Source organism: Artemia sp. Qi Xiang Cuo, chromosome 9 (assembly GCF_049724085.1).
Source record: "Artemia sp. Qi Xiang Cuo chromosome 9, ASM4972408v1, whole genome shotgun sequence".
NCBI classification, from domain to species: Eukaryota; Metazoa; Arthropoda; class Branchiopoda; order Anostraca; family Artemiidae; genus Artemia; species Artemia sp. Qi Xiang Cuo.
In genome coordinates, this window is record NC_142802.1 from 70,797,062 (window position 1) to 70,823,573 (window position 26,512).

Genomic DNA, 26,512 nt, shown 5'->3' on the forward strand with positions numbered 1-26,512 from the left:
ATGCCACAGTATAAGTATATATGAACAGTAGCGGAAAATTTATTCAAAAATGGCACAGATCATAGCTAGCTCACTGGGGAGTTCCCACTACGTCACAGCAATAGTTTCAGTTGCTTCTTAGCCTTCAGTTAGATCACAGCATATGTAATACGCTAAACATTTGTCATTACGCATGCGCGAAGAGGCAGAGTCATGAAGAGAAGTCTAGACTGGTATGTGTCACAAATCTTTAATGGATTATTAGTATAGGACTTTTCGCTACTATCCATTTATGCTTATACTGTAGTCACATACACCAAAGTACATTTTTACCCAAAAACTGTGAAAAAGTAATTCCAGTTTATCTATTTGGTTGTAGGTTTTTCACCAAAGAGAATAAAAATGGTAGTGTAAGGATCAACTTGGCAAGCCTAAAATGTAAATAAAATATGAGGCCAAAAAACTTATATACAATTTAATTTTAAATACAGGGTTTCAAAAGCAAAACATACAAAAATAATAATACAGTGGGATATCAAGTGGGATACATCCCGCTTGCATCAGGGTATCCTAAGCTTTGAGCTTCATGCCCAAAAGTTATCGCCATGGCATCTATGGCACCTAACCACAAAAAAAAGACAAAAATGACATCATAATCTTAAAAACAATTAAAAAAACAACCAAATAGAATAAACAACTAAAATTATCCTTCAAAAACTACTTCCATAGTTAAACAATATGCATGTTAAAAACATGCCAAGAAAGCAAACAATTATTTTCTATGGACAACTAAAATTCAGAGTTAATCATCGCTTTAAAGGCGTGACCGCTTCGGATTACGGACACAATTACTTTTACTGAGCCTTTTTTATATAACGCCACCATATTTCGGACAATAAAATAAATGTTAGAAAGACAAAGCGAAAAGAAACCTTTGAATATGCAAAAAATCCTTTTCTCTGGCTTGATGTACGAGTTTCATTGAATATTAAAGATATAAATTCAAAAGAAATTAAATTTCAAATTTTCCTAAAAAACTGATCGAACATTAGAGAGACTAAATAATTAATATTAAAGGGTATTAGATAAATTTAATAGAAAGAAACATTATAATTAATTAATTAAAGATATTAAAATTCAAGAAATTAGTTGAAAAAACTAATTAAGTGATTATATACCGATATTTTTAGACGTTTTAATGTCTTAGACGTTTGGATGTCTTTGCAGCAGATTATGCGCAGCACGGTCTACCGAATAATTTAAACAACTAATCAAGTTTTCTAGAGATTGGCAAAAAAATGAATAGTCTAAAAACATGACTCGTGATTTTACGAATTTTTTGTGTGTTTCTGTTAGAAAAGAGATATTATTATTGTTATTAATGTATTCACATTATTGAAATAAAAATAATTTCTATGACCTGATGGAATGACTTCATTGAAACGAAATAATATAACTAGAAAAGGTGTCAATAAAAAAAGGGACTAATACAAGAAATGCATTGAAAAAAAATATTTGCTTGGAGCTAATAATAGTATAAGAGAAGGAAAGCAAGTAGACAGTTTAAAAAAAGGAAAATAAAGTTTTTTTTTGTCCTTGCTTCAAAACAAAATAGCAAATGTTAAAGCAGTATTTTCTGTATTTGAATCCAGAGAGGAGGGTCAAACTTTATAAAAATATTAGAGGGTGGATACACAACAATATAGAACTTGTAGAATAATTCTAGCTTAAGAAACTAATTCACGATTGGCTTGCGAATACAATTAAGACATTAATTATGAGACACTGGACAGATTCTCCATTTTTCAAAAAGTACCATTTTCTTAGGCCCAAGTTCTTTATTAAAGTATGACATTAATTAACCAAAACATAATGTGGGGGGGGGGAAGCGAAGGATAAATAGGAGCAGTACATATCTCAATGTGAAATTCAGTGTCACATAAAATAATCATAAAGTACAATCGAAACTTTATATTAAAAATATATCAATTCAAAATAATAAGATATTTTCTAAATGTTCGAATTTTGAAATATATTGATTTTGCAGATATATATTCATAACTGGAATAAATCGAGAAACAGCGATTTGACGAAAAAAATTGTCAATTTATCAAAGGAGCTATAAAATACCTTATCTAAAAGTACTGCAAGTTTAGTCACTTGTTGGTAGATAAGTCTATCTATTATCCATCTGTCCATACATCATTCCTAGGGCAGGTTGTAAAATAAACTTACAAAATAATGTAAACTTAGGGTCTACTCAGAGGGGTAGGATCACAGTATAAATATTAGACAGTAGCGAAAATTCCTATACTCTCCGTTTTTGGATTTTTGGAACACATCAGTCGCACACCTTTCTTCATGACTTCACCTTCGCGCACGCGCAATGACAAACTTTTAGTGCATTACGATGGGATTATGGGAGACCTATCGCTTTGAATTTATTAAAGCTAATGCTCTGATGTACTGGTAACTTCCCTTTCAACGCGCTGTGATGTGTCCAATTTGTGAACCAAATTTTCACTACTGTTTAATATCTATCCCGTGGGTAGGATAAAAGCCATATGAAAGAGCTTTAGAAATCTGCAAGAAATGTAAAGTGTAATTTACAGTTTGTGAGTTAATCCAAATTTTAAGAATCTACAAAAAAGGCATGAGACCACTCTCATTGAACTCAAAATTGCCTCTGCAAAGAAAGTTAACACATTCTAGCGTTACCTATTTGAATCGTGATAATAATATAAGCACATAAGTTAAACTACGAATTAAGTTTACCTTGGCCTTAATTGATTAAGCTGAATTAATTAATAAAGTTAATAGTTACTTAAGTTTACGAATTACTTTGGCCTTATGTTGGGCTAAACATAAAAAGAAACACCTTTTGCCAAAAAGACAACATAGGTATATTCTATTCAAGGTAGCCATTGTTCTGGACGCCATTCAGACCCTAATTATTTTTTAATAAATAAAAAGTAATTTAAAATAGTTTAAACTACTGGTCGAACATAGTGAAACCAAATGGTTGAATATAGGGTGAATAAAAACTGTAACAGTGCTATTTATCCCCCCTTTTCAACGAAATACAGCAGCAACAAAGTTCTTATTTCTTCATTTAATAAAACATTATATTCAGACTCGCTTCCAGTTTAATTGCAGCACAGCAACGAAAATCAACAATTCAAAATAAAAGAATCTACCGAATAAAATGATTGATTGATTGATTGATTGAAGTTAAAATACTTCATAATGAGTCTGGAACTGTAGTTGAAATCCAACTTTTATTTTTTTTCAAATTTAAGCTTGTTGGAAAATTTACTAGTTCCTATGAACTGGAAATACCTATTAGAAGACTTTTAGATATGAAAGCTAGCTTATTAGTAAGCTTATTAGCTGTATTTTAAAAGTTTGATTAATTCTTGAAGATTCTAGGAAACTTGCAGATTTTACAAATGCTGCAAATACAGCCTTTTTTACTGTTTGTGATGTTGTATAAACAACTCACACATTAAAGCCGAATAATCTACGGAATTTGCGCATACTACACATTTTTTTTTATAGTTGTGAAGTTGTATAAAAAACTTGTGAGTTTCACTAGCTGAAAACGATTAGGAGCTAAAATAAAAAAATTGGCAACATAAGGCTGGAGAAGTAGCTTTTCTAGAAATAACTTATTTAATCCTAACCTCAAGCACTCAAAACCTCAACGATACAAAATATACATAAAGAGTTAAAAAATAATGTGTTTAAACAAGCTCTATGTAGACATAAAATTAGAAAATTATATATACACAAATAACAGACATGATTTTTTTTTCAAAGTCTCAAGTACTTGACTTGACCTTATACTTGACTTCTACAAAATAATATTTGGAATTTCAAAATTTTTTCAAAGTTTCCTCAAGTAAAATGCAAAAAAAGAATAAGGACTATGTAATCTAAAAAAAAAAAACATTAGTGTACCTAACGAGTTTGGAGGAGAATAAGTCAATTCAAGGATTGATTAAATCTGCCTAGAAAAATTCTATGTCAGATGAAATAATATAGAAATATAGAAAAAATTAGCCTTTATAGCAGCTATAGCCCTATCTGAAACTTCATGAAACTGAAGTCAATGAATGTAAATATGACACCTGTGTGTCTTTTCTTAACTTAAAGTTGCTAAATTAACAGATCATAAACAATAAAAATCATGTCTGTTTTGAAACTAACCTAAGTCTAGGTGCTGTTTCGCAGGGCTTTTACAAACGTTATTTCCAGTGGGAACGTTATTTCCAGTGGGAACTTTATTTCCAGTGGGAACTGCTTAAATGTACTGCCCTCTAAAGAAGGTTGTAATAAATCTGGAAATTAAATATCATTTGGATAGTTTTCTTATCACGAGAAATTTAATAAGCCAATTAAAAAAGCTGTATCTGCAGTGAATCCTAAGATTATTTATGCATTAAATACGGCCTCTATTGTGCAAATATAAACTTCTTCTTCCATTAACATAGCAAATGAGTTAAAACTAAATTAGTTCAACTTTACAGGGGAATAGAGCAAAAATTAAATCAGCGAAGTTATTTTGGTTAATTTCAGGTGTTTTGTTTATTAGGAGGCTCTCATTCCAGAAGGCAGTCTGCAGGATAATTTAGATACACCTTGAGATATATGTTCCCTCTGAAACAAACAATTTTATGACAATCTTGTATCTGTAGCTTGCACCAACAGGACAAAATTCTCATATTACTGGATTCATTCATTAACTGGATTCATTAAAATATAGATCTATCCATTCACCGGGTCATAATTATAACTATTATAATGGTATTATAATTATAATGCCATTAACATTATAATTATAATGGCACTTTTACTTAAAGAAGGGTATAAATATGCTTAAAAATAGAAAATATATCCTTTTTTCAGTGAACAGTTCTCATCGTATTTAGAATCTAAAAAATCCTGTGCACCAAATATCAAAAATCTACTTTGGTAAAAGGAGGGAAATGAATCTCAGCTACGAAATGAGAGCAAACTTTTTGTCTTCTTTAAAATTATTTTAAAATAATTAATTTAAAATAATAAAAAACAATATTTTCGGTATTTTAAAACCATAGGGCAGCAGAAGATCACATACCAAAACGTGCATGGCATACCAGGGCCGTATCCAGGAATTTTTCGGGGGGGGGGGTGATCACAAAAGAACTTTAAAAAACAAATTTTATTATATACAAACGAATCCCCTCTTGGATACGGTCTTGCGGGGAACATAAGCCTTAAGTGTCAAATTTCAATTTTTAAAGCCCTGCTCAACTACCCTGCGATCAAACCATTTCGTCAATTTCAGGATAAAAAGTTTAAACACCTCTTTGTACTGCTATACCCATTCAGAAACCAAATCGATCTAAGTGGAAACGATAAGCAACGGAAGCAATTTCAAAAGAATATTACTTGTTTCGTTGTTGGTTTTCCACTAACTATGTTAAAAAAATACAGTGTTGTTTGCTTATATCTTTGGGTATGTTGGTTTGTTTGTACATGTTCTAAAGGAAATTTTATTGCTAAAAAGCAACTTTTGAGTTATTCAGTTCCCAATTTATTAGTTAATTTATTTACTAGTTTATATATTAGACAAACAAAAGAAAAACCTGACAAGGTTTATTGTTTCTTTCTTATATAATATACCAGTTGTCTAACAGGAAAAAAAAAGTTCTAGATTTTGTGTCGTATGTCTCTACGTCATAGAATAAGCAAAATATGTTAACGTACATTTTAATGCCTAGCAATTTTTATGTGAATTTCTAGGGTTGCGTAATTAGAAGAAAATGAAGAAGAAGGGGGACTTTCAACAACTAGGGTTCCATGAAAAGCATAATTATCTGTTTAAATACACAATTAAACATTATCTAGGAAGAGTTATTTTAAAGCATTAAGCACCTTCATAGTATTTATTTTTCCTCCAATTTTACCCTCTGTGGATGTCAAATTTTAGGCTTCAGAGATATACAATGCAGTAGTAATGCAAGATTAGGCTTCAATACAGAGAATCTGAAACTTAGCTTGTGAAAAACCTTGTGAATTACTGTTAACATACATGTTGATGCCTTGCTACTTGGTACCTTTTTCATGTCACAGAAAAAGATACTTCATGATTTTACTGAAGTGTTTCTAAAAGCTGCTTTTACCGAAATAGTTGCTTTTACCGGTGAAAGCCGATTTTACCGAAGTGTTCTGTATGGCACCTAATAAATCTATTTAATATTCATTGCCCAATTTATTTTTAGAAACATGGAATTAAATAGAATTAATCAATTTGATTTCTGAACAGCCCAATTGTATATGAAGCTAAGACCAAAGAGTACGGAAAAAAAAATAAAAGAGTGGAAACTGGCATCAGTTTGAACAAGAAAACCACCAACGCCATCTAACATTTGGTGACCTTGTTTGACCTAAAACTACAGCACACTCGTATTTTCAGTTACTTTAAAGTGCAGATGAGGGTGCAAGAAAAGCAGAATTCTATTCCCTGTAGGCCTACCGCATGTTTTTGCAGCCTTACAGGATTTTCTGAAGCCAACCTAGGCCTATTACGTGCACACCGGATTTTCAATTTTAATAATTAACGCTAAATCAGAATCGGCGTTAGGAGGTGAACATGAGTTCAACTCCAATATTTGTGAAAATGATGCCCAAGATAAAATTCTTAAAATTTTCTAAAACAATCTGGCTAAGGCCATCTGTCTAAACTTTTTTTCCTTAATATCAAGAAAATCGGTCCCATCGCAGCACTGTACAAATTAGTAAAGGTATAGAATTATGGCAGAAAATCACAGTTATAACTATGTCCGGCTCAGCTACATGTCTGAAGTAGCTGACGAAGTCTATTGCGTTTTTCGTCTGGAGACGGAGTGGAGTGGCGAACGACTTGGTCGTCACCTAATATATCAAGGTGGGATTCTGCTACGCAACTCTTAACCTTATAAATGGTGGGGAGTTTAAACCAGTTTACTCCTGGCTGACATTCCTACAAGTAATGATGTTAGGACTGTTTTAAGTTTGTTTTTAGTTGTCACGTGTTTTATTGTAAGTCTAATTTTATATTCATCTATTTGTTTTGCTGATGACGGCTTTTACATATTAAGCCGAAATATTCATTTAGTAAAATTTCACTCTCTTAAAATAATTCCTCGTTGTTTTATTTCTTGTTATTTAGATTAAGAATCAACAGTATTTTGTGAATATTTGTATTCCTTTCCTCCCGTAATATCTACATCTGTTAGGCATAAATGTTGAAATTCGTTATTTTCACAATATATTCGTGATTTTTATGATTTTGTAATTATTACAGACCCTTCCTTATAAATTTGTGACTCACTATCACGATCAAGAAGGTGAATATCCTGAAAATATCTTTTTAAAGGATATGCATTCGAATTTACTTTTCTCGTGTATTTAGCCTTGGCTTTTTGAATAAAACAGGAATAAAACCAATAAAAAAGTCACATTTACTAAAATATCAACCAACTCTATATAAATACTGAGTTCAAAACTCATTGAGGTCCACTATTTTGCGAAATCTAAATTGGGGGGGGGGGCACGAAACCCTTAAGGCTGATTCTAAATTGAAAGAGTTATCTGGCGATAAATTTTCGATAATGTACATTTAATGCACAATACTAGAGTAATAGTTTTTAGAATGAAAGTTTTTATCATTTTCAATAGTTTTCTTACTTTTCAAAACTGTAAGAGTACATATTTTTCAAATATTTGTAAAGCCATATTAAAAATGCTTAAAGTATTTTGCAATGATGATATAATCACAATAATTTTTTTCAAATTTTGAATAAAATTATTTTTCAATTAATTAAATCCTTCTTTGATATTCAAAATTTTTAAAAAATTGCAGCATGTATTCTGCAAAATATTCTTGAACCATTTTGTAAAAAGGTTAAGAGCTGCTAGCAGGATAGATCTAATAACAGATAAAACTAAGCTTCTAAAAATAATTCCCTTCCCAAATTTCATCAAATCTAAAATCTAATTATAATAAACCTATGGAAAGCTGAAACTTTGTACCAGCAGTATCTACTGAAACAAGATAGAGGTGGCACTTAGCAAAAATGGATTGAGTAACAACTTAAACCGGACCTCGCTTATAGAAGCCTGTTTGATTTTGGCATAATTTCAAGGCTCATTTCTGACTTTAAAACATCCATAATCAGGATCAATCCTTAAGAGAGTGGCTTGAATGGCCAACCGCTTAGGCCTATAAGAACAAAAAAAGAAACGTGGAAAAGAGACATACCTTATGATTATATATATATATATATATATATATATATATATATATATATATATATATATATATATATATATATATATATATATATATATATATATATACATATATAATATTCTGAAAAATATAGCAGAAAAAACATTATTTTTGTTTGTTATTCTCATTTAATATAATTGAAATATATAATTTATAATTGAAATATGCTTTAAATTATTTGTTAAATTACAAAACATTTTTTTCATGGATTTTTGAGGATGGAGTATGTGTCTAAATAAATTTTAGTATTCTGCTTTGCATATTTAACTTTAGCATTCCATTTAGTAATATATTTATTATTTCATAAAATACATTCAGAATGTATAGAAATAAATATCTATGCAGACGTTGTTTATTTTATTTTTTTGGGGGGGGGGGGGGTGGAGGGAGTAAAAATAAAAAGTTATTGAGGGTTGGAATAATTGGTAAAATTTTGAATTTCAGGAGAAAAGGGCTTGAAAGCTGCATCCCTGTATTGAAAAACCTTTTAGTATTTTATTTGGCATTTCGGTTACTAGTATGTACATTATTCTAGGAAATAGATTTCGTGTAGGTTTAAATACATACTTGTATTTATTTCTACTGTCTTTGATAGTAAATCATTTTATGTATCGTTTATTAATGAATTCAACTTAGCATGGAATATATTCAGAGTCTTCTGAAATGCTGTGTAGTAGTTTGTCAAATAAGGTTTTAAAATAATTATTATTGTTTAGGCATTATGTTTTTATTAGGAATTTCGTATAATATTTGATATTATCATTTTACTTTTAAATTTATTTATTAAGTGAATACATTTGAAATACAGGTAGTATTTCATTAAATGATCTTTTTCTGTATTTGGATATCGAAATTGTCTCAAAAATGCATTTTAGCATTTCACTATGTAATTGATTTTGTTATTTGACTTTTGTATATCCTTTAGTGATATATTTCATGTTTAATTTTTGTTTAATGTTTAATTTATGTTTAATTTATTTTTCATGCTTAATTTATGCACTCGAGTTTAGGGAAATTTGCATTTTATTCGGTATAAAATTTAGCATTTCATTAAATACATTTAAACGTATTGAAATTTATCCTAGTAATTCACTAAGTAAATATTTTAGATTATTTATTACCTGATTTATAACAGCAAGTCAGGATTAATGGAGCTGATTATATGATGAAGAAAATGTTAAATGTGTTATAAATTGATATCTGTCAAACATCAAAGTAGGTTTCCTAAAGCCGGTCCAGGAAGAATAGAAACTTCCGGTAAGTAAAACGCTGTTATGATCCCGGCTTGCAGTATAAGCCTGGACTGCAAAAGAGGCCTACTGATCTTTCTGGAACATCAGTACTAACTAAGTGAGGACGAACATGCCTATTGTGAAAATGTCAAAACAAAACAGGCCTCAAGATTCTTGTAAGCTACATTATAGCATATTATTTTTTCACATTAAGAGAGAGCTATAGGAAAACATATCAAATATCTACAGGAAAACATATCAAATGTCTATGTACAATTAAAGTAAGCTATAAACTAAATCTACATCTTGTATGTTTCTACACTAACCAACTATATAGACTACCTAAAAGCCATCAACTGAAGCTGTTCAGTTTGTTTTCAATTTAAAATAATGTATGTGTTACTGGCTAATTACTGTTTCATCGGTGCTAGCTTCTTTGTATGGACAATATCATAAGAAGGCTTATCTTATTTAAGCATTTCTTAGTGATACGCCCAGTTTTTAGCAGTTTGTGTGGGTGCTGGAAAGCCATTCACTGCGACATCTATGACAACACTGTTTTATTTGGAAGTTGTGAATTTGCAAAACCACTAGTGCGAGCACTCAAGAATAGTACACATTTAGGTACTTGTATGATATACCCCCTACCTAACATTCTTCTAATATGTTTCTCTGAAGCTCAATCCTAATGACATATACAATAGAAAAATAAAAACATAATACTCAAGAAACAAGTTTGGGCTATATATTTACACATTAGGGGGTGGGGTGGGGGTAAAGTATAGCGGGTCTTCATGCCTAATGTGTTAAGTACAATTATTCTGCATATTATGTAGTAAGAATTGTTTTCTAATTTCAAACTGTCCAATACTTTACCCCCCCCCCTAATGTGCAGATATTTAGCCCAAACTATATATTTTCCATCTATTCTGTCACTTCTCTTTGTCTTGTCTCACGCTAAGCTGACAAAAACTAACGAAAAATAAACGGTTCAATAATGCGTCAATGAATGAACAACTTGAGCGGTAGGGTGTTTATCGTACAAGTACCCATATTTATTTTATATTAATAGGTTGAAAGTAAAACTATCTCTATTTAAATTCGGAACCCTATTTTCTGGCACCAGTAATTTCTGCGTTACCTTAGAACATTGGGCAGGGAAGATAGCATCTGAAAACACTCTGTGTTGTTTTTTTTTTCAGGAGAAATTACACATTTAATGCATTTTTTTTAATTATAACAGTATATTTGCTAAGAGAATAGTCGGACAATTTTGTTTAAATTGATGAGTGTTTTATTTCTTGTAAATTCATTAAATCTTCGATCAACATAGGCTTACTATGTATTTATGATAGCCTATGTAGCCTATACTCCCTTGAGTAATAATAAAAAAAAAATCGAAATTCCGTGCTCAGAAGTGGCAAATGAGAAATGTAAGTAGAGGTGCCTAAAAACACAAAATTTTGGGGGGGGGGGGGTTAAAATGAAATTTTCAAAATCTCGTGAGGGAATCGTTTTTTTTGCATTAACAATTCAAAAAAAAGGGGTATTCTTCTATGAAAACACAAAGAAAACATTATTTTCAAAATCTAGGGGGGAGGAGGAAGGGAGGGAGAAAACATCTATGGGGCAAATACCTTACTGCCCCCCCCCCCAAATTGGTGCCACTCAATATAGTATATTAGAGGTATTTATTCATGTATTTCCGAAAATGCGTTTTACTCAGCTCTGCACTTTAGACCGATCATAATTACGTTTAATACGCTTCTTCTTGTCACTCTTTTGATTTGTCAATGGAGCAATTAATCAGAAACATCAATCAATAAAGTATCAAGTTCAAAAGCATCAAAAAAGCTTAATGAAGTGGCAGTCTATGAGAAAAAAGAGATTTTTTTTTATGAATGGTAGGTCCTTTAAGTTTCATAGTCATCAGAAGCAAGGTTTTGAACTCCACCCAATATAAAAAGATCACCCAGATTTGTGTCATATACTAATTAAAATTTACTAATTAAAACTAATTAAAAAATTTAAGGTCCCCCTTAAATTTTAAAATAAATTTTTAGTATTGTCACTGAAAAAGTTGAAAAGAGCCAGAAACACCCCACCCCCTATAAAAATAAAATATATTTTGAAAAACACATTTTTGTATCTTAATTTTTTTTTTAACTGAAAAAGATCCTTGCCCCTATGCATTTTCAAAAAGGAGCAAAATAGCGTGAAGATAAGATTTTTGTTGACGTTTATTGACATTTGACATTTATTGATTTTTGTTGACGTTAATTGATACGTTATAACTAAATCAGGCTGTAATTTGATTTTAATCTTACTAGGCGTTACTACTATTAGTATTATCTTTGTTTTTGGAATAGAGCCAAGCTCTGGGAAATAACTTTTTAAAGGATTTCTGTGACAGTCATATAACTATTGGTATTTCATCTACTAAGCTGGTGACATCAAAACTATGAATTTCAAAATCACAAATAAATGACATTGACACTGTATTCTCTGAGAAAGGACGAAGATGCTAGTTGAAAGAAAGCACACACTTAGGCTCTTTACAACACCTAAGTGATAAGCACTTTTAATTTTTATTCCCCCCCCCCCTCCACACCTAAAGAATGTAAATGATGGGAGGACACAAGAAAAACAATTATAAACTGTCAAGACAACTAGAAGAAAGCTCGGTTAAATTTGTGCTAAAAAGTACTAATTTTACAGTTCCTTTGCAAAATTTGAATGACAAAATCTTTTATTTACCCCTCCCCAACCTAAGGTATAAAAAGCTTATAGGCAAATACAAAAAGCAAAGTTAGATTCTGTCATGTAAATTATAAGAGAGCTTTGTTAAACTTGTAATAAAAAGTACCTAATTGTATAATTCCTTTCCAAGAGCTGAGTCATAAAAATATTTGACCCGCCCCTGGAGAATACATTTAATAGGAAAACACAAAAAGCATAGTTATATACTTTCAAGTAAATCATAAGAGAGCTCAGTTAAACTTGTACTAAAAAGTACTAATCGTATACTTCCTAAGACACTGAGTGCACTACATACAGCTTATAGCTTGGCCAAATTCTGATTTGATCAGATTATAGATATGTATCTAACTAAAATAATAACAAACTACTTTGGAGATAATGGCTCCTGTTTGGTCCATGGTACGGGACACTGGTGATGTTTCTCCATACTATATTGGGTCATCATGGTTGAGGTGGTGTAAGTAAGGGCGGGATTTGTCACAGCTATTATATTGTCACCCCTTGATGAAAGAACTTGCAAACGATCGGGATAGTAAACCTCGGCTGTTCCATTGACCTTGAATCTATCAAATAGAATGCTTCTAATTCATATTTATTAACTAATTATTACTAGAAGGTAAGCAGAAAGAAGAAAAAATAATAGAAAATATAAAAAGAAAAGATTTCTGTAGTAGTGTAGAATGACAAGGAGAAATGGAAATGAAAAAGAGTAGATAAAACAAATACATAATACAATATAGAAAAATTAGAAAAGCTCCTTAACCTTTTCATGATCTAATACAAAAAAGAAATAGAAGAAGGAGAAAAAACGAAAAAAAGTTGGAGAAGAAAATATGAAATAAAAACTCTAATTGCCAAAAGAAAAGAAATCAATTTAATGGAATCTGCTGAGTAGAACTGAAAATAATAATAATGTAAATTTATTGCCCACAAAAAACAAAAACAACAGTGTGAAGTTTTTGGCAGCCAGACAACCATATAAATTAATAGGTTGACTCAACAAGTATTAATTTTTGTCTAAAAATTGTTATTGTTTTCAGAGAACAAATCTTTCACTGAAATAAAATAGACCTTCTTCTGCCAAGATAAGGTTAGCACGATACAGAGGGATCACCCCCTTTCATAAATCACGTCCACAAGGTAGCGCGCCAAGTGTGCCAAGCGCAATGGAACTGTGAAATAGAGCAGAGGCTATGCTAAGCGTGACGGAGATGTGCCATGCGTGGCAAAATGAGATTTACACCAGGTGGCGGAAAGTGGACAGCTCCTAGCATTATTCAGGTCATCAATTTTTTCCCAGATAACAGATGCACACCCCCAAATAGTTTTGAGAAAAGGGAAAGGCACCGTAGGATTTTGGGTCTAGCACCGTAGGATTTTTAAGAATTGGGGGATCTGAAGTTAAAAAAAGAGCTTTCCATTCAAAGAATCATTTCTTTGTTTCTCAAGGAGTCCTTGAAGCAGTTCGCTGTGAAGGATGATTTTCCTAGATAGGCGACATTAGTATAAGTTAAATGTGAATCATGAATGAAATGAATATTTAATATGTTAACCAGTTATATGAGTGTGTAGATTATATTGACAGAACTGTAACTGTATATAAGATGAGATGAGATTGGTTTTATTTTCAACTAATAATTACATCATACTTAACTGGCACTTACCACATTTTTTAAATAACATTATCAACCAAACGTAGAAAATGAAATATACCCGGTAATTTCTTGTACCAGATTACTTTCTGAGAGTTTTCCCAAAAATATAAAATTTTCTTTTTTGCAGTAAAATATTGTCTAGAAAGGACACCGTAAATGATTTCCTTAATTTTTAAATTTTTCAAAGTCACTTAAATTTTCAACATCGTCAGAAAACTCCGAATATAAACTCCGAATACGGTTAATGAAGGAACCAAAATCAGAAGAGTCAATCTTATTGAAGTAAATTCCGTAGATAATTTTTTATATAAAATAATTTTTCTGTAATAGGGAAAAATGTACCCCATTTATTTTACAGAAAAAAGATTGCGTAAAAAGAAAGCCTGTAAATTAATTCAAGTCACATCAGTTTTTACAACCACCCAGAAAACTAAAAATACAAGTTCATGAATATTAACAAATGGATGCTTCAAAGGTTGATACAGGAACGAAAATCACAGGAGTTAATTATAATGAAAGAGATTCTGTTAAATAACCTTTTGTATAAAATAATTCTTAAATCATATTCAGGAAGAATTTAACCCTTTCAATTTTCAAGAAAAACATTGCGAAGAAAGCAAACCCACAAATAAATTCAAGTCGCGTCAGTTTTCAACATCGTCTTGAACACTCAAGACACAAATTTAAGAATGTGAGAAAACAAACAGATTCGCACGCAAGAACTAAATTCAGAGAAGTGAATTTCACTGAAGGATATTCCATTAAATAATCTATTACATAAAATAATTCTTAAGAGTAATACAGGAAATGTGTCTCTTTTAGTGGAGGAAAGATACGGAAAAAATGGTCAAACCTCGGGGAAATTGCAACAGAATGTTTTTTTACACCAAAATGTTCAGAAAAATTATCTTAACCACACAAAAAAAACCTTCGAATCCCCCCTGCACAAGTATCCCAAATTCGCCCTTGAAGGGGGGAAATCGATTTTTGTGGTTATAAATATTTTGGAGTTTTAATAGTTGTTTTCTATCAAATCAAGCATGCTGAATCCAAATATGATTTCAGATTTTAATTTTTCAGTACCCTAATGCCCATTTCCACCCATAAAGGACATAGGGTGTTGGGTAAAACTGGAAATTAAGAGGCTGCTGGATTATTTGGTCGTCTCCTATGAAATCAATGGCAGCGAATTCGAAAATGAAGTTACAAACTTGATTTTATGTGGTCAAGTACCTCATCTTACCTAAAATAGCTGTGAAAGTTGACCAGCATGAACTAGTTATTTTAATCACTGGTCGGTTGATTCACCATTTCCAATCAAGCTAGGAATGGCACCTTAGAATACGAGTCTCGAACAGTTTAATTTCAAACCAGCATTCCAGACTCCCCACCCTCCCCCCACCCCAGTTTGTGGTTTCCATTTCTTAGTGTCATTCTTTATAATCATTGGAGCCATTTACCATAGTACTTGCTATAAGACTGGCGTGTTCAAGGCTATATACAAGGTTTGTGCCGTTTTGTTTACTTTCGCAAAAAAAGACAAAAGAATAAACTGGGATCCGCGAGCGTTGAGTAGAAGTATTTAGTGAGATAGTGTTTAGGATTATGCTTCTAATTTTTGAAAAGAGCGGATAATCATTTCTGGTTTTCAACTTCATTTGTGCAATGCCATCTACTTTGTATCATTCAAGCTGAGTTCGTTCTTCAAGGTGGCGATGGGTTGTATTCTGATTTGATTGTGCCTGGATTGACTGAACAAACAAGTGGTATGAATTAATGAAAAAATAGTTTGGTTGGTTTGGGATTATACCGAATTCCTTTTGTTTGGATCCACGTTGGGACGGCCTCCCATACCCCTCTTGCCCAGCATTTCTTTCCTGTCTAGCATTTCTTTTCTCCCTTCTTTTCTTTTATTTCTTGTTTTCTAAGTTTTGGTTGTTATTGTTTTTTTGTTAATTAAGTTAATTTTGCTATTATTATTATGACGAGAAGTTTTGTTTTGTGTATATCCCCTTATTTACACACCCACCATTACGAGCTGTGCTCTCTGTTGGGGATTATTTTTTTTTGTATTTTTATGTATATTAAATAAATGAAATAATTAAATTAAGAAGTCTCTTTTTCTTCTAGAACCGTCAATGAAGAAAACATGGTCTGCCCGATATGCCAAAGAAGCATCAAACCTGGTGAAAACACTGCCATATTATCCAAGAAAGGAGCCAATGCCGTGAATAACGCAAGCAAAGAAAGAGGTAGTAGCATGACTGTGACGACCGAAAATGAAATCCACACCGCGCGTCGTCGTAACTTCTGTAACAGACGTCGGATTGACAGAGAAAAGAACGCCCAAAGGAAACTTGAGCAGAAAGAATCCGTTGCAGCTCCCCCGACTGGATCTTCAGCACCAAGCTTTGATTTTTCGAAGAATTGCCTATTCTGTGGTCAAGCAGTGAAACTATGCAAGATTACAAGTCGCGAATTCGCTGAAGCTTATGCAATACGAACTCATAGCTTCGGCTGCTCGATTAGTGAAATGTGTAAGAGCAGGAACGATCAGTGGGCCACGACAGTCCTTGGTCGGATAAATTCAAAGACATCTGACCTTCATGCAGAGGATGTCGTTTATCATCAAATACGCTCAGTAAACATCAGGACAGGAAAAGAGATTCCACAAAAATTATGTGGTCAAGAAGAAGTGAGTGACGTACCTCCACCAAAGAAATGGAAGGGAAGACCGTGTGATAGTGCAAGGGAAGCCGCTCTCGAAGAAGCGCTTTGGTGTTACGCTAACAGTGAAGAAAATGTCACTGATGATCATTTTAAGAAAAATGGTTCATATTCTCTCTGAAACTGACTGTGATAATTTGGCCTACAGCTTTCGTCAAGCCAAGGATTTGCTAGTCAGTGAGTATGGCGAACGAGTGGTCGTGTCTGATTCAAACAGGAAAGAGACACTCGTAACATTTAGAAATACGGTTGACAAGATATTACGAGAATATTATCAAGAGGTGAAAGAAGATAGTGAAAACAGAGAAAGAGATAAGCCCATAAAAGTCGTTGGAAGAATTATAATAATTGAAATCAAATCCATTTTGACCAGGAAGGATTCCTGCGAATTTCATAACAAACTATCGCCAGTTGAGCAACGTTTGAACTTTTTTTGTCAATCTCTTTGTGTTCTAATTTCATCGATAGGAGTCGAAAAGCCTCGTCTGATATCTTCTATCGGACAGGCTATAATGCAGGCATGCAGACCACGGGGTTTGATGTCTTCTGTACAAATAGGACTGGCTTTGCAGCTGCATCACCATTTTTCATCCCGATTTTTAATTGACACACTGCACAACCTTGGCTTCTGCTCTTCATACTCAGAGGTAAAAAAATTTTGAGAGATGTGCAGAAGTAAATAAAACATTGTTGGAAGATTCGAAAGAGAAAGCACATTTTTTTCAGTATGTAGGAGAAAACGTCGATTATAATATTGCTACTATAGACTGCCTAAATACCTTTTATGGAATGGGGCTTATTGAAGTGTCTACACCTGAGTTGCCGGCAACGGAGCTTTCAGTTCCAAGAAAAGAAGTAATTGGAGATGAGATGAAGTCAATCGGCACCGTGCCATTCTACACTTACCAAAAACCCGCCAACTTTTAACCAAAGACTTTTGTTTGCTTGACAAAAACGGTGACACTTATGACAATGATTGGGAGGTTGAAACGCTCTGGCGCATCTCTGGCTTTTTCAAAAGTTCATACATGAGCTGGTCGGCCTTTATGTGGTCAATACACCAAAAGCTACCTCATCCGGGAAAATCGAATATTCGTTTTTTGCCAATGATTAACCATAACCGAAACGATATCTCCTGTGTTTATTCTACACTTATGCATGCTAACGAGTGCGCTAATCGAACTGGAAAAACTTTAGTCATTACCCTTGACCATCTGCTTTACTGGAAGGCAAATGTATCGTCGATGCAGAGCCTGCCACAAGTGCTTTAAGAAATGCTATGGATTGATCTCACACACGCATGAGTTTCCTAGGAGCCATTGGCTTCCTTATGGCTGACTCGGGACTTTTGGAAATCCTAAGTCAAGTATACGCGCCTAACACTGGGCGTAGTATCTTACAAGGCAAATCTGTTTCTCTTGCAGTGCGAGGCTATGGTCTGTTGGAGGTAGCCCTTTATGCGAATCTTTTATCATCAGAACTGGGTAACAGAGCGTTTGATGGCAATGGCGTGCTACCAGAGCCCCTTGAAAGGGCAAAACAGGCGTATGGGTCGCTCCTTGAGGGAGATGTCATTGACAATGCGCAGGTGTTGGAACCAGCAGGGCTTATCTGTGAAATAGTTCATAGTGTAAAAGAACGATTGCCCGAGTCCAGAACTGCCCGTCTTTGGTTTCAGTATCTGGACCTACTCGGAATCCTGAGAAAGAACATGAGAGCTGAACGAAGTGGCAACCTTGAGCTTTATCTACAGTCGTTGTTGGAAATGCTTCCTTACTTTGCTGCTTCCGGCCACAATCTTTACATGAAGTCTACTTGGTTGTTCGTGCAGTCAATGTTTCAGTTGAAGAAAGACAACCCAGAGTAGTACAGAACGTTACAGGAGTACCTGTTCATCCGAAGAACTGACAACTACTGGGCAGCACTTTCTCCTGATTTGGTGACCGAACAGACGTTAATGAGAAGTATGAAAACGAGTGGTGGTCTGACGAGAGGTAGAGGCATGACTGAATTACAGCGGACAATTTGGACATCTGCTATGCCTGCTTTGGTTCTAGTTAACGAACGCATGCAGAAACTGACTGGCCTCATGGAATTGACTATTGAAAACCACGCAGAAGCAATATCTTCGAGGAGAGCTAGAGAAATGGCAGACATCGAAAAGATATTTCAATACAATGAACCCCTAGAACCCTTCAGGCAGGAATCACAGCTGCTGAACGTGGTTACTGGTGTCGGCGCTTCATCATCTGTAAACGTAGACGATGCCAAATCTATGGGAGAAACAATTCTGAAGAATATGGAAGCAAAAGACATTGACAAATATGTTTTCAGAAGAAAGGAGAAAGCTGTAACTATGGCTGAGAAGTTATCTGTGGTGATAGATAGCGAGAGGGTAGTGGTCGACCCTGCTCTAATCTTTCAACATCTAGCTGCAGTGGCTAGTACCAGTGGTTCTGACTTGAATGGGGTTCTGTCGTTCGAGCCCTGTACTTTTCCACCATCGCTCTTTACTTCGTTCGAGGTGATGAGGAGAGCCGACAAAGCCTCTCTAACAAATGCACTGATGAAAATTGAGGGACTTGAGGGTCCAATGAAATTGCCATCCCCCCATAGAGTTTTGGACGGTGGCTGGCTAGTCCATAAGATCCCGTGGACTGCCGGACCCAGATATTCTGAGGTGGCAAGATCTTACGTAGATTATGTCACAAGACATTTCGGCAAGGCAGCGGTAGTTTTTGACTCTTACACTGATACACCGACAACGAAAAATTGCACACAGCTGAAGAGAACCAAAGGTTTGTCGTGTGCAACGCTTGAATTCTCTCCTAACAGGAGGATCGTCAAAAGTAAGGAGGAAATTTTTGAGAATTCCCTATAATAAACAACGCTTCATCAATCTAATTGCATAAAGACTGGCAAACTCAGGACGTAAAGTTCTACAAATTCGGGATTATGCCAATGTCTTAGTTGCGCAAACTGTATTCTTCTGTGCTCCAACTTCATCGACCCACTTTGATTGGAAATGATACCGACCTATTAGTCCTTCTGCTGTACCATGCCAAGCTTGATGCATGTGATATCTTTATGCAGAAAAACACACATGGAAATAACGGACGAGTGTACGACATAAAAAGGATCCAGAACAAACTAGGAACCGAAGCAGCAGAAAATCTACTCGTCTGCCGCGCAATGTCTGGCTGCGATAAAACATCCAGACTTCACGGCGTAGGGAAACCAGCAGTGGTTTCCTTGTCACTTAAAGATGGGATTTTTAAGGATGCTTGCAAGATCTTCATGACACCAGGATTCCAGCAACAGGAGATTACCCAAGCTGGAGAGAAAGCTTTGCTCCGCATATACAAAGGGAAAAGCAATGAGAAGACCCTCAAGGATTTCCGGGTGCGAGCATTTACAATGCGGTTTGCAAGTGCAAATGCTTTTGTTCAGGCACAACGGCTTCCACCGACTTTGGCTGCCGCAAAGTACCACTTTTACAGTTGCTATTTGCAAATAATGAAATGGCAAGACAGGTCCAATTCGCTAAAGCCCGACGAGTGGGGTAGGTGCCAGTCTTCATTACGGAATATGTATCTTCCCATTATGACAGATGCTTCACCAGTACCGGAGAACCTACTGAAGATGGTGCGGTGCCAGTGCACCAGTGGGTTCGAGTCGCTCAGATGCAGCTGCCGTCGGAACGGTTTGCCCTGCAGCTTTGCCTGCGGGGAGTGTAAAGGAGGGTTATGCACTAACGCTGCAGCAAGACAGTATGAGGACAATAACAAAGACGAGCAGGAAGAATAGTTAGCTTTAGGTTGTGCTTTAAAATCAAAAAGCTCTTGTGATTAATTTACCTGAGTTCTAAATGTTTTTTTTTTTTATAAGTAATTGATCTGAAGTTTTGATCTCGATTAAAGAAGTGGTTTTTCAAGATATTATACTTAGCAACCCCTCATATTACAGACCCCTTAGAGGTGGAAATGAGGTAAATAGTAAAAAAAAACTTTTTTACTATTTTTTACCTCATTTTGGCAATTCAGTACTTTCTTTGATATAAAACGGTACTTTCTTTGATATAAAATGATCCTTTAGCCGCAGAAATCCGGCAAATAATGATCTGCGTACTTTACCCCCCCCCCCGTGCTGTGAAGGTAAAAATTGATACTGGGGTACAGAAAACTTGATTTCTGACGTCGGATTCGGATTCTCATGCTTGATTTGATAGAAAACGACCACTTAAACCCAAAAATACGTCCAAATAGAAATTTCGATTTCCCCCTTCAATTTACCCTTTCAAGGGAGATTTCGGGTAGTTGTGCAAGGGGGACTCGGGGGGATTTTTGGTGTGTGATTAAACTGATTTTTCTGAACATTTTGGTGTAAAAAAAATTATGTTGCAATTTCCCCGAGGTCAAACCGTATCTTTCCTCCACTATTTCTATTTTGCAAAAAGAGACTGCGTAGAAAGAAGGCCTGTAAATGGATTCAAATCACGTCAATTTTTAACATCCTCCAGAAAGGTAAAACTATACATTTAAGACTTTAAGAAAACAGATACATTGAGAGTTGACTCTGGAAGGAATTTCAAATAAGTGTATTTTATTGAAAAAAATTCTATTAACGCAGACAATGTAACTCTTTCTATTTTAGAAAAACAGATAGCGTGGAGAGAAAACCCGTAAATGAATTCCAGTCACGCCAATTTTTAATACCATCAGGAAAGGTAAAAATACAATTTTAAGAATTTAAGAAAACAGATACATCGAGGGTTAACTCTGGAAGGAAATTCAAATAAGTCCATTTTATTCAGAGAAATTCCGTTCAATAACCTTTTATATTAAATAACTCTTAAAGAGCAACCGGAAAAATTAACTTCTTTCTATTTTGCAGAAAACAGATTGTGTAGGAAAAAAGCCTATGCATGATTTGAAGTTATGTTAGTTTTCAATATCATCAGGGAAATTTAAACTAGAAATTCAGCTGCTAGATAAATGAGATATCATAGGCAGCGCAAGAACATAATTTGCACTTTACTGAAAAAATACAAATGTTTTTACTTTTATAACTTTAATAAATAAAATAATATTAACATTTTGATAACTAAATATCAGTATATGTATATTCAACTGACAATGCACTTTGATTTGTATTTTTTCAGTAAAGTGCAAATTATAGTCTGACCTTGGGAAGGCATAGGGGTTTTGAGCCCTACTCATGTTAATTTCTGCTCGTTTTGAGTTTGACTCGGTTATTTATTGTAATTTCTGTTCGTTTTTGGTTTCATTTATTTATCGATGCTGATTTGTGGTAATCTCACGCTTGGTAGGTTATTTGATTTTATTTTTGCTCATTTTTTGTTTAATGGAGTTCTTTACTTTTCTTTCAAAAACTTATTTTGTGGAAAAAACTGTTTTAATTAATCAAGAAATAAATACATTACTCAGGTTTAATGCAGTTACAAAATTAGGAGGAGAACCAGAAAGGTCATGCCCGGAAAGTTAACAAAACTAAAAATTTGGAACCGAAAAGGGAATTCTTTCCTGAAAATGCGATTGTCTGCAATCTTGCCCCCTCCCTAACGGTGTGATTTGTCACTTTTTGAACAAAAATGCCAAACAAAAATACATTTCCAATGCAAATACAAGCCAAAAGGTATTTTTCAAGATCTATGGGAGGAGGAGGCAAGTTTGGTTTTGTTTTCAATGACCCCAAATTGAATAACTGACCCCCCCCCGTTCAAATATTTTAGTTTTAGCCCTTCAAAGAAATATGAAATGGTGTTTGGAAATTATGGACGATGAAGACTAAATTTTCATTTTGAATACAAAGTGATTAACTTTTCGAGACAGACACGAGCTTCTGGAGTATGGAAAAGGGCCATCAAGGGCTATAGCTGGACCCAAGGAAAAATTTATTTGTGGTCGCCTTATTCCTCTTACTTTTTGGTTCCTAAGAAATTATTTCTATATTCTTAACCCCTTCCAGTCCTTTTAATTACAGATGTTTGAATAGTTCCCTTCAAAAAAGATAAAATATACGCAGGGTTATCATCAGTGACAAGACATAAGCGCTGAAAAGTCCCCAAAAGCCTTCCCTTAGAAGAATTTTGAGAGGATCTCCTATAACATTTATCTAAAAGACGTATCTATATGGCGAGGTGACTCTGAGGTCATATCCTCAATTCACCGTGTCTATGGTGAAGAAAAGTGGAGTTCTTCCTTTCAGATCATTCTTGCGCTCTTCTTACGCAGTAAACTTTCTAGTACTAATTAGTATCTCACAGAGACCACTGCTAGCAAATCTTAAGGAGAGTATGTGTACATGTATCTTTGCTCAATTGTCCAATTGGTAAACCTTATTCCAAATCGTAGAGCTTGAAACCAAACGTCCAATGTCTTGGACATTCAAGTTCGGTGTTTTTTTTCAGAAATATATGTCAGCAAAATGGTTTTTCTCTGATAGGCTCAGTCAGTAAAACCTCAATAGGTTCAGTCAACTAACCTGCTTTTTTAAAAATCAGCCTATATCATTTTTTAAAATGATTTTTTTTAAATCAGGCAATTTTAAAAAAATGTGAAAATTAATGGCTAAAAAGCTATTTTTCAGTTTCCTTTGCTTTTCAAAAAGAGTTCCTCGAAAATTTTTTTGTACTATTGATAGTACTTTCAGGCAAATTGTCTTTTGTATTTCACTTTGATCTTGCTGTTATTTAAGACTTGTTGGGTAGTGTATTCGAAAATGCTTTCAAAACAAGTAAAAGTATATATCTACATCTCTTTTCTTGAACATAAAAAAGTACCAACAAGCGACAATGCTAAAAAAAAATCTTACAAATTAGTTGACTTATTGTATTACTGCCTAGTAATGAATTGAATTTTCAAAACATCACCTTATTAACGCTTAAAGTTTAGATTTTTTTCATTTTTTAAGCAACGCCACATTCCTGCTCTGGTAATTTCCGGCTTAAATACGCAACTAGACTACAATTTCTTATTGACCTCTAAAAGAAACTCAATTCGTCTTAGATTGCAACTACTTACTAACTAAGTTCTTTTTAAGTCTTTTTTCTTCTATTGTGGATCGTGTTTAAACAGTCTTGGAATATGATAAGTAAAATTCCACAGGAGAACTGTATTTGGATAAGATACCAAGCCCAAAGAATTCTGAACCACGGGATATCGCCTTTCTGTCTCTCTCACTTTTGTTGAGCCAGTGGCGTAGCAAGGGGACAAGGGAGACGGCCGTCCATGGGCGCAGTTTTCGAAGGGGCGCCAAGGTGAGTTCTTTTCTCAATAATATGACCTGTTTATATTGTGGTAGTGCCGGGGGGGGGGGGGTGGATCCACATTATACCCGGTTTCAAGCCCAGCTACGTCTCTTTATTGAGCTTATATACAGCATATTGTTGTTGTTTTGTAACTGCATTTTTTACCTGTTAGTTCCGAAGCTCATCGTGTGCACATTATTCATGACAAGGCTGCTAAAGTTCAAGAATTGTTAGTGAAGAAGGTCATATACGTGGATATTAAGACTAAGTTCAATCTATTCTAATAGATTCGCGCATAAATTCACATAAACCTTCCAAGAGCCTTAATGTAGAACACACTGGATCGTAATTTTTATTTTTAGCTTTTTATCTTTATATTCTTTAAACTTATTATAAATGCTTTCCTTTATGTTTATATTTTGTCTTTAGCCTTATGTTTTTCTTTTTCTTTTTTTACAGTTTTAGAAACAAATTTCTAATTCATTGCAGGAAAATGGACCAAAAACAAGCCATAAAACGTCAAGGAACCGCATATGGCCTTCGTGCCACTTGGCCATCAGTGTTATAGAGCATGTGGCATGAAGTTTTGTCACTGGATTTTTATCTGTTAATGAACTGAATTTCAATATGGTAATTGGTCAATCCTATTGTCATCCCATTTTAAAGTTTCCAGTCATTTTGTGAGTTACCTTCGAAATTACTGAGCTGTTTTCCACCTGACCAATTTTCTTAGAGATATTTTCATGGAACACAAATTAATTTTTATTTGAAAATTTGGCATATATTATTTAAGGATGCTAAACAAATTTTTAGCAATAAAACCAAAGTGTAGACAAGCGATACTTCAGAAATACTAATTCAATTCGGCTGTGCTGCTGCAAAAGGAGCTATGTCAAATTTTTCGTCGAATTAAGATTTATGGCCCACACACTTCACCTCAGCATGTTCTATCGATTCATTCATCCAGCTGTTCCGCCCATTCAGCTGTCATTTCAAGTTGATTATTGCTTCTTAAAATGTCTCTTTTTGTCAAGTTCTACGGGCACTAAAGGCTGTCCATTTTTAGTAGGTACCTTAATATTTTTTGGATTAAATTTGTAAAATAAATTTAATTTGCCTAAAGAAAATTATTTATTAATTCAAATTAAGATTAATAAAGTAATATTTTATGTAATTGAAAAACAAACTGAATTTAACTTATAAAATGACGTCAACGAACAACATTTAAGAAGAAAGGAACAAAGAACAGGAGAGACAAAAAAGAAATTCAGTAATGGACATACAGCATAAGAGATTGCCTTCAACAGAGAGATGAAAATATTAATTTAAACTGTAAAATGAAGTCAACAAACAACATTTTAGAAGCGAGAAAGAAGAAATGGAAGAGAGATAAAAAGGAAAACACTAATGGATACACAGTAAAGTGATCGCCTCGGGACACAGAGATTACAATCTTAGTTTAGTTTCTAAAACAAAGTCGATGAAGAACATGATAAAAAAGGAAAACGCTAGATAGCAAGATAGGAAAAAAACAGGAAAAAAGCAAAGGAACAAGGAACAGGAGAGGCAAAAAAGAAATTCAGAAACGAGCAACATATTACAAGAGAGAAAGAAGAAATGAAAGAGAAAAAAAGAAAACACCAATGGATACATAGTAAAAGTGATAACCTCGGGCATAGAGGTTAAAAATCTAAGTTTAATTTTTAAAATTAAGTCGATAAGCAACATAATAAAACGACGAAAAAAGAAATGAAAGATAGAAACAAAGGAAAGCACTTGGAGGCACATAGTAAAAGTGATAGCCTCAGACACATAGATAAATATCTGAATTTAATTTTGAAAATAGAAGCAACGGTCAACATATTAAAAAAAAGGAAGAAGAAACGAGAAGAACAGAGAAAAAGGAAAACACAAGTGGTGAAACTTTAAACGTATAGACCACACTAAAATATACTCCGCCTGAACAATCCATATAATAGACAGTTTTTATAGTCAAAGTGAAAATGGTCACTTTTAATCATGGGATGGATTCCTTTAAATAAAAATCAGGCTGTGGAACATGCATATAAAACACCCATGACGTTTTGTTTCTGCTAGTCAAGGAAAGAGAGGGACAATAGTTTTAGCAAAAAAGGTTGTAAACTGATACAATTTTCAGTTCAATTTTAAAACTTCTACATATTTATAACACTTTTAGGTCACGGGCGAATCCAGGATTTTTTTAGCGGGGGGGGGGGCGCAAAATAGGTTGATCCAATAAACTTGTGTTAGGCGCAAGTTTAATTAACGCAATCTCGCGTTAATTAAGTAAATTACACTATTTTAGAATACGATAGGGGAGGGGGGCGTCCCCTCGCCCCCTGGATCTGCCACTGTTTTAGGTTCTGCTGCCCCTCAGAGATAGAAAGTACATTTCTCCAAGCTCCAAAGTAATTAAGAGTGTTTTTACACTAAAATTAAATAGATGGTAACAACATTCGTTAAACAAACTAATGAAAAATATGGCCTTCGATTAGCGTGCAGTCTAGAAGGACCCAAAGGAATTGCCGACTAGAAAAAGAGAAAAGAAGCG

General features: G+C 34.0%; 1 protein-coding gene across 3 annotated transcripts in view; it reads right to left on the bottom strand.

Moving 5' to 3' along the window:
* Positions 1-300: 300 nt before the first annotated feature.
* Positions 301-26,512, bottom strand: part of nab (NGFI-A-binding protein homolog) — a 229,582-nt gene continuing 203,370 nt past the window's right edge. For 2 of the 3 annotated variants that reach the window (XM_089094852.1, XM_089094850.1), the window contains 2 exons: positions 12,657-12,851; positions 301-410 (listed from right to left, as the gene is read on the bottom strand). In XM_089094852.1, the coding sequence (XP_088950978.1) occupies positions 341-410; positions 12,657-12,851 (265 nt within the window). In that variant the 3' untranslated portion in view covers positions 301-340. Of the gene's footprint in view, positions 411-439; positions 4,320-12,656; positions 12,852-26,512 lie in introns of those variants that run through there. The other variant, XM_089094851.1, reaches the window with a different exon arrangement.